Source organism: Meriones unguiculatus, chromosome 9 (genome assembly GCF_030254825.1).
Source record: "Meriones unguiculatus strain TT.TT164.6M chromosome 9, Bangor_MerUng_6.1, whole genome shotgun sequence".
In the NCBI taxonomy this organism is placed as follows: Eukaryota; Metazoa; Chordata; class Mammalia; order Rodentia; family Muridae; genus Meriones; species Meriones unguiculatus.
The window spans coordinates 72,614,406-72,626,055 of NC_083357.1; the positions used below are offsets into that span (position 1 = coordinate 72,614,406).

The 11,650-nt window shown below is 42.6% G+C and overlaps 1 protein-coding gene across 2 annotated transcripts in view; it reads left to right on the forward strand.

Moving 5' to 3' along the window:
• Positions 1–5,741, forward strand: part of Nufip1 (nuclear FMR1 interacting protein 1) — a 32,008-nt gene extending 26,267 nt beyond the window's left edge. The window contains exons 9-11 of one of the 2 annotated variants that reach the window (XM_060391462.1): positions 2,606–2,653; positions 3,676–3,905; positions 5,440–5,741. In XM_060391462.1, the coding sequence (XP_060247445.1) occupies positions 2,606–2,653; positions 3,676–3,905; positions 5,440–5,556 (395 nt within the window). In that variant the 3' untranslated portion in view covers positions 5,557–5,741. The remainder of the gene's footprint in view (positions 1–2,605; positions 2,654–3,675; positions 3,906–5,439) is intronic. The other variant, XM_021635061.2, reaches the window with a different exon arrangement.
• Positions 5,742–11,650: the final 5,909 nt, after the last annotated feature.

The window sequence follows — 11,650 nt, forward strand, 5'->3', positions numbered from 1 at the left end:
CATAGCAGATACTCATGTCGTGCTCGCTCCAGGCCAGGCCTGTTCTGTGTGCTTTCCTCACAACTACCTCATAACCTAGGTACCACTGTGTGTTTCCACTGTAAGCGAGGACGTGTAAGCAGAGATACATGCTTGCCAGGAGACTCCTGAGTGATGTTGATTTAAGCCCAACACTCCAACACCCAGGTCCATGCTTGAGAGATTTAGCTGCACGTTTGGTTCTGCATCAAACTTGAGTACGGAGAGTATCACACCATATTGATTCATAGTGAATAGATATGCAGTCGCGGGTGGAGGGGAGGGGTAGAAATTCTATGTTAGAGCTTGTGAATTGTCAGCGTTTATGTTTCCCCTTCACTGTTGCGGTCATATCTTGAAGTCAGGTGTCAGGTGAACCTGTGTTTATGGGATAGAATCTACTTGGTTTTGGTGTAGTGAGCTTTGAGTGTGTTGATGGTCTTGGTTTTCTGACGTGTCGTTAGAGGTTTGTTCTGCTCCTACGGGACACTGACTGGTCCATCCTTTACTGTAGTGGACTTGGCATGGTTTGGGATACGTTTCCTTTGAGGAAGATTTCTTCCTTTTTCAACTTTTGTTTTGTTTTGTTTTGTTTTGTTTTTTAAGAATTCAGCAGTGAAGCTATCTGAACATAGCATTTTTCTTTTGGGAAGGTTTTAAATTTACGAATTAAATTTTCTTCATAGAGTATTATTAGGTTTCTTATTTGTTCTGAGTTGAACTTACTGATATGAAATTAGTCACTTGTAGTGTTCTTTGTGATATTATAGTAATGTTTTCACTTTCCATGTAGTCCATGATTATCCTCATGCCCCATTTATCTTATTTGTCTTGCTGGGTACTTACTGCATTTATCTTTTCAAAGAACTCACTCTGGCTTCATCAGTTTGTTTTTCATTATTTTTCAGTGGTATTCACTCAAATTCAGTTTTTTTCTTTTCCCCTTTGTGCGTCACTGTCAAAATACTGTAGACTCAATCTCTAACATTAATATCAAAGCCATAATTTGCCCTCATGTGTTGCCTTAGCTGAATCCTACAAACTTAATATATTACATTTCATTCTAAAATACTTCCTAATTTAGGAAATTTAGTATTTAGGTTATTCTGAAGATGAAAAAAGAAAGTCAAACTCAGCTTGTTCTGTGTATTTATTCGGTAACCAGAACAGACTACTAAGCCATCATAAGGGAGAGATTCCCCACACAAGCAAGCCCGCGGTCTGCAGCAGACCACTGAGTTTGCACAGCTTCAGTTCATTTCCGACACTACCTGGAGGGAGTGTTGAATCCCAAAAACACATGCTGCAGACTCCATCCACCACTGCCCCTCCCTGGTGCCAGTGGCAAGTCCTAGGTACCTGCACATCTGATTGTGACTGGCAATACGCAGGGTTCGCGTAAGAGAAAGAATATTACAAAGAATACCAGGATGTACGCCAATAAAGCACTCTACAGGGCAAGGGTGGAGGAGGAACAGTGTGCGTCCATGCCCTCTCCAGGCTCTTCACCCCCTGGAATTAACAGCTGTGGCTTTCTGCATTCTTAGAAATCTCTGGCCTTTTGAGTTTTCTGCAGAAGTTCTATTACGTAGGCATCAACTTAGCCTTCAGTCCTCTCCTCCTGGGGGATGGAGGGTGGGCCGAAAGACCTGATCTTTTCATTGAGCTAGTCCTCTACCCCAAACCCCTCTTGAAGTTGCTTAGGGGCCACCGGCCATCAATCAGCTCAGTAGTGTACAGAAGACAGTAGATTTCAAGAATTGTAGCTGTTGCATAACAGGAAATGGGAGGGGTATGTCTTATAATAGCACTCATTTAGAAATATTGTTTAGTTTTCAAATATTATTGTCTCTACCTAGTTTCCTGTTCGTTAGTTTTATTTGACTATTGTAGTCAAAACTATTACTTAAATACATTTAGTTTTTTCAGTTTAGTGAGGCATTCTCACGACTTAACTGTAGCCAGTGAACTTGACAAGACTACACACTGGATTGAAAGTCCTTTGGCAGAGTTTAGTGTTGGTGGCAGACCTCTTACCTCCACTTCCTTCATATCTGTCTGACTGAGAGGTGGCGCCTCCTTCTCTCAGGTGGCATTGTATAGTTTATTATTATTACTATTATTATCATCATCGACTCTGTGTGTGTGTGTGTGTGTGTGTGTGTGTGTGTAAGTGTAAGTAAGTAAGTAAAACAGTTTTCAGAAATCCTCTCTCTCCTTCCACTGTGTCAACCCTGGAGACTGAGCTCATATCAGGATTAGAGACACCTAGTCATTTTGCTGGCCCTTGTATTGCTTCCTTCAGTTTCATGAAGTTGTGAGAAAAATCAGTTCTTTTGGAGCCAGTGAGATGGCTCAGTGGACAAAAGCACTAACAAGCCTAAAGACCTGACTTAATTGCTGGAACCTACGGTGAGAGGAGAGGTCTCTCTCTCTCTCTCTCTCTCTCTCTCTCTCTCTCTCTCTCTCTTTCTGTCACACACACACATACACCCCAAAGGTTTATAAATAATAATTTATTTCTTTGGTTTTTCAAGACAGGATTTCTCTGTGTAATAACCCTGACTGTCCTGGACTCTCTTTGTAGATCTAGCTGGCTTCGAACTCACAAAGATCTGCCTGCCTGGGATTAAAGGTGTGTGCCACCAAAATGGGCCTAAGACTTGATATTTTATGAGGTGTGTGTGTGTTTGTTTTTGTGTTCTGAGACAGCACTTCTTGCAAGCAAGGCTAGAACCAGCAGTTTCCTGCCTGTCTTCTCCAGGGCTGGTTTGTTTCACATTCATCACAAACTTAGCCCTTCAAGCTGTCCTTTTACCCTGGGCACTAGCCATTGTCTTGAAGTCTGTTTCTGACACTGGAACCTGTGCAGCATTCTTCTGATGGGCATGCGTGTTGCATCTTCTTCCATCCTCTACCTGTAATGTGTTACTTTCTACACACAATCTGTCGGTTTAGTGTCAGTTCAGACTGTAAGGCAGAGTGTCTGCATTTTGGTTCATTTTCTTAGTCAAACAACTGGGTCTTGTTCGCATTCTGATCTGACCGTCTCTGTCTTTTAAATGAGGTGTTCAGACCATTCATATATAGCTGCCTGTTGCTAAAGTTTGAGGTGTGTGGCAATGCGCTTACATTTTCTCCCTTTCTCATTGGAGATTCCACCTGATAGCATCTGTCTTTATGTTTATCCACACATTTCCAATACCCTGGTACTCATTATTCTTTTGAGTAACTCTAATCTTCTGTCCTGTGTGAGTACTTTCTGTACTCGCTGATGCAATCTCCTTAATTCTTGGCAGTTTAAGCTCCTGGGTTTTTGTTTTGTTTTGTATTGGTGGGGTGGGGACTTTGTTATAAAATAAGTTACTGGGAAATTAAAAAACAAAACAAAACAAAAAAGGATTAATCTGGGTGGTAGAGGCATACAACTTTTATACCAGCACTCAGGAGGCAGTGGGAGTTCAAGGCCAGCCTGGTCTACAAAGTGAGTTCTAGGATAGCCCAGGCTACACAAAGAAACCCTGTCTCAAAAAACTAAAAGAAGAAAAAAAGAGTTCCTGGGTAACTAATATTATGTCTGGGAGGGTTATTGTCCCTCTTCTGGTTGTTTTTAGATTCTTTACCTGCTTTTTATTTTTGTTTGTTGTTTAATCTTAGAAACGCCCATCAAGACTGAAGCAGATGTTCTGCAAGAACAGCAGGTTCTTCAGAGCAGCCCCCCCAAGAGCCCAAGACAAAGTGTCAAATCTCCTGGCAGAACTGTCTCAAGAGCCAGGTGGGGGGACCACCAGAGGAATGGTTTCAGAAAGATAGTCCTGAAGCGGAAAAAGGGTCATCACCACCCATTATTTGAGCCAAGAACACACCACCCGTATCTCCTGGAAATGGTGAGTGGTTTTTCTTGGTGCCATGGAGACTCGGTTCTGTGATTTCTTACCTCTAACACTACATTTGGCATATAGCTCGTATTGAGTACATGCAGGACAACGGCAGTTTTCATCACTGCTTAACACCAGTGCATTTAAGTATAGGTTTAACTGTTGATTAGGAAGTATGTGTTGAGGTTAAAATTTTCATTGGAAGCACAGCTAAATATAATGGCAAGCTGAAGCAAAAGAAAATCATTTTAAAATACAAATGCCTATTGAAGGCTACGGAGAGGTGGCTCAGAATTTGGCTGCTCTTCCAAAGAACCCAGGTTCAGTTCCTCGCACCAACATGTTGGTCACCACTGTGTGACTCCTATTCCAGGGGATCCAGTGTCCACTTCTGGCCTCACAGGCACCGGGTACACATACATACATGCAGGCAAAACACCCAGATAGATGAAATAAAACTAATAATTCTTTCTTTAAATGCCTTTGAGAAAGCCCATATGGTAAGACAAGTCCTGAAGCAGCCTGAGCTAAATCTCATTTCCTGTCAGCACAGCCTGAATTTGCCCTTCTCCTGGCCCTGTGTGTGTGTCTTAGGTTGTAATGGTTTTACCAGCATTGTGTATTCACACATTTGCTAAGCGCTTCAAGCTGTAAGAAAGGAGCGGTGTGTCTTGCTGCTGAGTGATGGGAATGGTGCTGTTCAGAGGTAATGATCCTGTCTAAGGGAAGCAGTGATAGCCTGGCGGGAAGTCTCTTCCCTCGTGTGAGTGTTTCTGCTGGAGCCGGAGTGTCCTGTCTGTCCCATTAATTGGATCTAGAATATACTCTATGGTGTGATGATTACTAGATAGAGCCAGTTGCATTTTTGAGATGTTTACCTGATGCTAAGTTAAAGGTCACTGAGTGATGCTTCTAATATGTATTATACGCACCAGTAAAACATTCAATGAAGTAGAAATCCTTTTTGGCAAATAACAGTACTCTTTGGTCGTATACTTTTCTGGATTCCAGGGAATCTTAGCTTTCTTTCAGTTGTGCTTACAGAAATGGGAAAATATGAAAATTGAGGGGCATGGAGGTGTTTTTAAGAGCTAGTTTCAGCCCTTACTGTATTTAACACACTTCATTTCTATCACTTATGGACTTAGATTTGGGACGTCCTCCTCATTATTTCTTACTGACTTAAAAGCTTCCTGTGCTGAAGTGGTGCCCTTGTCCCAAGGAGCCACGTGTGCACGGGAATGCCCTGACCCAGTGAGGGAATGGCGTGACTTTCAGAGGAAAGATTATGACTTTTAAATCTGCCTTCTTGCTCTTTCCTGTATTCTCTAGAGAGGAGCCAAATGTGAGCATGTGTGCTGCTTAGAGAGGACGCAGTCTCGCTGGTTAAATGGACAGGGAACTGTGTTTATATTGTGTTCTGACAAATCTGTCTGTCCTACAGTTCTGTCCTCTTCCTGTTAGGGTGGGACACGTAGCATTTTAGGTTGTGCTTCTTGGACATTTTTTTTTAACCGGCTAATCTTTTTAACTTATGTTTTAGCTTCTAGCTCCAGACATTCGACATGAAAGAAATGTGATTTTGCAGTGTGTTCGATATATCATCAAAAAAGACTTTTTTGGACTTAACACTAATTCTGTGAAAGCTGAAGATGTGTAAATGCCTCGTGTTTCTGCACAGCAAGTGAAGCTGTGAGAGAGCTCCGTCCTTGAGTAAACAGAGGAAACCAACAACTTCTAAAGACAGGATCAGAAATTAAACTGTAAGACAAGTGGGATGCTACATTGGATTTTAAGTCTGTCTTTTGGCTTTATGCAAATAAATGCACAGCTGGTCTTTTTAAAGAGTGTTTCTGTGTTATTGGGGTGTGTGTAGGGGTAACAGAGAGGGCTTCTTAAGCTTCCCATCGTGACAGCTTTTTGCCCAAGGACTCTTTATGTGACCCGAGACTTAGGTAAGTACACAAGACAGGTGTGCAACTCAAATATCACTGATAGAGAGCCATACAGGAAACTGTTTTAAAATAGGTCTGTGGTGTGCATATAATTTCATCATTCCCTGAAGAGAAGTGTATTCGCATACCAATGAGGTTGGTGTCTGTTTTATACAAGAATTACATCTTGGCTGAGTATTTGATGTTCCAGGGTATAGAAAGTCTTCAGCGTTTTCCAGAGTGATTAATATTTTGATTTTGTAATTGTTAATGCTGAAACGCTGTTTTGCACAAATATGTAGTACAAAGTGGCAGAATTATATAGACTGCCGTTTCAGAAATTGTTGGAAATTCTGTCCTAATCTCAAGCTAAAATCCACCTAAGGATTTTTTTTATGAAGCTCAATGCAAACAGTTTTTAAAATCAAACACCATACAACCTAATGATAGACTAATTTTATACGAACATGTGAGGCCTAACAATAGAAAAATCTTAGACGTCTTTGTTCTCTGTAGCTAACTATAAGAGCAGAAAACTGTATTCATAGGAAGAAACACTGCAGTTCACAAACCAACAGCTGTCTGGAATCTGAGCTGAGGTTTGAGGTGACACTTGTTTCTATGGCATGATAGTAAGCACAGTGCAAAGTGTGTGTTCAGAATTAGAACCACAGTGAAGTCACATGACACCACACTGGTGTGGACAGCCAGAAACACTTTGGATTCATTACATTTTGAATTTTGTGTGGTCATTGTGCATCTGTACCTTTCCCTGTTGGCACACTCAGTGGTGCACACCCACAGCTGAAGGAGCTGGGTGTGTGGCATTTGCTGGGAGAACCTTCATTTCCATATTTCCCCGTATTGCTGCCATGTAAGGAAGGAAGACTGGTTGGGTTAATTAAGAAGTGAAGGTCCTGGGCAGTATCGGGGAACACTTTTTTTAAGCTCCTCATTTAGCTAGACACCTTTAAGTGAGGAGATACATTTTGTTTTAATGCAAAAGAGAGCTGCATTTTAACAGTGGCAAAGGGTCGCTGCCTTTACAGAGGTTGTCAGAATGGCTCAGTGGGTAAGCACTTGCCATGCAAGCCTGATACCTGAGTTCTAGCCCTGGAGCCTACATAAAAAGAGAGGGAATCAAAGGGACAGAGTTGTCCTCTTGACCTCCGTGATTGCTCTGTCTCTCTCTCTCTCTCTCTCTCTCTCTCTCTCTCTCTCACACACACACACACACACACACACACACACACACACATGATGATAAATAAAAATCCAAAAATAAACATCAAATCAATATAATCAGGAAGTCTTGGCTTCCACTTGACATTTTATCATGCTGACTTTCCCAATTCTGCCTGCCCTCTGTGCCCCCAAATTCCCCCCATTTTCATATCATGTCTTCCTTCTCTCTTTCTCTCTCTCTCTCTCTCTCTCTCTCTCGTTCCCTGTAAATGTTTTAAAGTAAACAAAGGCTACTGAGTTTTTGCCTTCTGTGATATGTGATATTAGGGAATTAATTGAATCTTCCACTCTAGCATTGAGCTAGAGCCATTATATTTTTTTTAAAGTTATTTATTTTCTGTGCATGGGTGCTCTAGCTGCATTTCTGTGCCCCATGCATGTGTCTGGTGTTTGCAAAGAGCAGGCGAGGTCCTTGGACATCCTGGAGTTATGGACAGTTGTGAGCCATCTTGTGGTTGCTGGGAATTGAACCCAGGTCCTCTAGGAAGAGCAGCCAATGCTCTTAACCACTGAGCTATCTTTCCAGCTCCCACTTCTACCTTTAGATGAGGAGCTAAAAGAGGCTGGGACTCTGAGAAACCAGTCTGTTGTTATAGTTGAAGATTAATTTTATCTGACATTGGGTTATTGAAGTTTGTGGGTCTCGCTTGCCAGATAGAAGGAAAGACTCCTTTGTGTTGGTCGTGGCCAATCTAGGACCCTAGAATGTCTGACTTGCAGCACTGGGGAAATCACAGATCCCACATAAAGCTGTAGGTTCACAGGGGGGAGAGTGGGGTGCACGCCTTTAATCCCAGCACTTGGGAGGCAGAGACTAGGAGTTCAGTGCCAGCCTGGGCTACTGAACAAGTTCCAGGCTGCCAAGGGTACACAGAGGAACTCTGTCTCGAAAAACCAAGAAAAAGAAAAAGATCGAGGATCAGTCAGTTCCCCAGCCTGTCCAGCCCTTTCTCCGGCTAAGACTTGACCTTACTTTGGAAAGCTAACTGCCCGGCCGGACTCAGGTGATTGTACTGAGTGCTTACCTGCATGCCCACCGTGCTTGTGCGGTTCGGAAGCAAGCCCGCCTTCCTGAACAAGAAGCTGCTTAGCTCTTCCAAATGTTCAGTGGTGTGCTTCTCAGCCCAGTTCATCTTCCTAAGAAGTAACCCGTTACAAACTTAATCCCTACGTACAGTGAGTCAGGGGCTTACCACCAGTTAGCACTTAAATTCCCCAGGCTTAGAGTCTATGAATGGATTCACAGCTGCCTGCGCTAGTGCCTGGATTGCCATACTTCAAAGGATTACTCTAACTGGAGCTGAATCGTCTTACCTTCACCATTTCTTCTTCTTTCTCTTTTTCTTTTCTTTTCTTTTTTTTTTTTGAAATAGGGTCTCACTGTGTAGCCTTATCTAATCTGGAACTCACAGAGATGTGCCCTGCCTTCCAAGTGCGGAATAAAAAGTGTGTGCCATCGTGCTCAACTCATTTGTATTTTTTTTAATAGGTGTGTATAAGACTGAAGCCATTCTTCTGAGTTCTGACTTACCTGTGTCTGTCCAGCTTTTGATGTAGAATCTGTTGTCTGTTCCAGTGAGGATTACAGATTGGTTATGTTCTGCGAGTGTGCGTGTGTGCATGTGCGCGTGCGTGTGTGCATGTGCGCGTGTGCGTGTGTGTGTGTGTGTGTGGCTGTGTGTGGCTGTGTGTGATTGTGAGCACTTACAGAGTCCAGAGGAGGGCTCAGGCGTCCTGCTCCCGACTCACCCTTTGAGACAGGATCTCACACTGAGCCTGGAGCAGACCTGTTGGTCAGGGGTCCTCGTGTCTGCTCCACCACTGCACTGGTTTTCCAGGCATGAGTGTGTCCAGCTTTTTATCTTCTTTGTGGGGATCTGAACTTGGGTTGTAATGCTGTACAGTCAGCACTCTAAGCTACCCATCCATCTCTGCCAGTTGCCCTTACTTGAAACAAAAACTATTTTAAAGTATGCTTGAAATTTGCAAATGGACAGAACACAGCCTGTATATTTTTCCTTGTGGAATAAATGTTAAATATTTGTAAGTACTTGAGCTTTGTCCATTTCTGTATACAAGGATTTTGGTATTTTGTTTGCTAATTATTCAAAACTATTTCTATAGTTTCTCATTTAACCTTGATTTCTGAGAGCATTGTATGACTTGGCAAATTGTTCCTTCCATATCTATGAAGTGAAATACTCTTCTTTGTCATCAGTATCTTTAATACTTTAAAACCCTCTTCTCCAATTAATATAATAAAACAGAGTTGTTTTTTTACTTTTTTATTTAAGTGTATGTGAGCATATGCCAATGTGTCTGGAGGCCAGAAGGATCTACGCCGGATCCCTGGAGTTGGATTTCCAGATGGTTGTGAGCTGCTTGGCTTGGGAACAGAACTTGGGTCTCTAGGAGAACAGCAAGCGCCCTTAACTGCTGAGCCACAAACGGCTTTAAGAGCCGGGGGGATTCCATCTGCCAGCATTAACTGTAATTCTTGAAATGTTTCCCCATCATACTGCTTTGTATTTTCTGTATGTTCTGCTTTCCTGTTTGCTTTTCCCTTTGTCTTTTGCTGGCACTAAGATGTACTGCCTCAGTCACTGAGGCTTGCCCGCAGCACTCGATACTTAGAGCCGCACATCCTGCCAGTGCTTGGACAGGCCTAACACTCTCCTGCCCGCCTTCGCGTGGCCTTCAGTCACCTTGGCTGCATGTGTCAGTATGTGCAGCCTTCTGTGGGCCTGCACACAGGGTTGTGAGAGCTGCTTTATTTAAGACGCCTGTTGTGGGTTTTAGTTAAGCAGCAGTTAGTCCTAAACCAGCTGTATACCCAAATCTCCACACAGACTGGGATCTATTTAATTAACCCGCAGCGCAATGCTGGGCAATAGTTACTCCATCCTAAACTTCCAAGCCCGCATAGTTTCAGATTTCACCCATTATACTTGCTTTTAATCATATCTTAGGTCCGGTCCATCTCTCCATGTGGTTACAAGACCTCTCTGTTCCTTCCTCCTCTTCCTCCCTCTCTCCCTTTCTGACCAGGATATCCCACCCTATCCTCTTCAGTGCTCAGCATTGGGGCTGATTGTTTGATAATAGAGAGAATAAATGGTGGCATGTTTACACAAATTTGAGACAGGTGATGCTTAGAATAAGCATCTCAATGCAATGTCCAGATTGAAACCAGATAGTGGGATAGAGAAATCAGCATTTGAATGAATAAGGGTCAATTGTATTCATTCCAATTCTGCCCCTTCTCTTTGCCTTTGTTCTTGGCCAGTTTCTTCAGGCCCTTCTGTCCTTGGGGGATAATCCACAGCCTTCATCTTGACATTTGCTAGTTCTCAGAACACATTGGAGAACTTACTTGCAGCAGGCTGTGGACTTAATGATTCCAGTGCTCCGGAAGCCCTTGTCCTTTTCAAAGTCATAGTTCAAGATCTGTAGCTCTGTTTCCAAAAGCCCTGGTTCCTGCTCTGCTTCCTGGAAGCGTTTCCTGCAGGCCTTGTGCAAGGCTGAGAGGAGGCTCTGACTCACACCACAGAAAGGGAAAAGACCTTGTTACCTTGTTTCCATTCTAGCGTTTTCTTAGATTGGTGAAGTACTGCTTTTTCTTTGTTTCTCTTTTCTTTCTTTTTTTTTTTTTGTTTTTGTTTGTTTATTTGTTTGTTTGTTTTGAGACAAAGTTTCTCTGTATGTGTAGCCCTGGCTGTCCTGGAACTCACTTTGTAGGACCAGGCTGGGCTTGAACTCACAGAGATCCTCCTGCTTCTGCCTCCCAAGTGCTGGGATTAAAGGCATGTGTCACCAGGCTGGGTGCTTTTTCTTATTTTTATTGTTGATTTGGTTGGCATCAGACTCACTGTGTGGTTGAGTCTGGTCCTGAATTCCTGATCCTCCTGCTTCCATCTTTCAAGTGCTGGGATTACAATTTGTATTTATTCTACTCAATTCCTTGGTTATCTTTTCTGAGTGTTAACTCAGTTGCCACATCCATTCCTCCATCAACCACACTTTTTCATTTCCCTCTCTTGACCTCTTCTGATATATTCAGAAGATAATCTGTTACTTTGTTTGCTTGAGACAGGGTTTCCTCTATGTAATCCTGGCTGTCCTACAACTCACTGTGTAGACCAAGCTGGTCTCGAACTCACAGAGATCCGCCTGCCTCCACCTCCTAAAATATCAGACTAAAAGTGTAGACCTCCAAGCTCTGTAATCTTGTACCTTTTGTGTGTTATGATTTACATAAATATTTATTAGCTGGGTTGTAATCTTTCCTTCTTATCGGCCTTTTTTCTTTTGTGTTTTTTTCTCCTCTTCTCCCTCACTTCCTTATCTTCTAGACCCCCTGCTCCTTTTCCTTCTGTTCCTCCTCCTCCTCTTTGCCTTTGTTGCTTTTTCTTTCATCTCAGCACTAGTTTTTTAGTGTATTGCAACTTATATTCAAGTAATCAAGTTTGAGTCCTAATGCTCTGAAATCTTGTTTCAGACTAAAATAATTTTCCTTCAGAATTTTGAAGGCATTTTTCTGTCTTCTAATTGCTTACCGTACCCTGACTGTTTGTC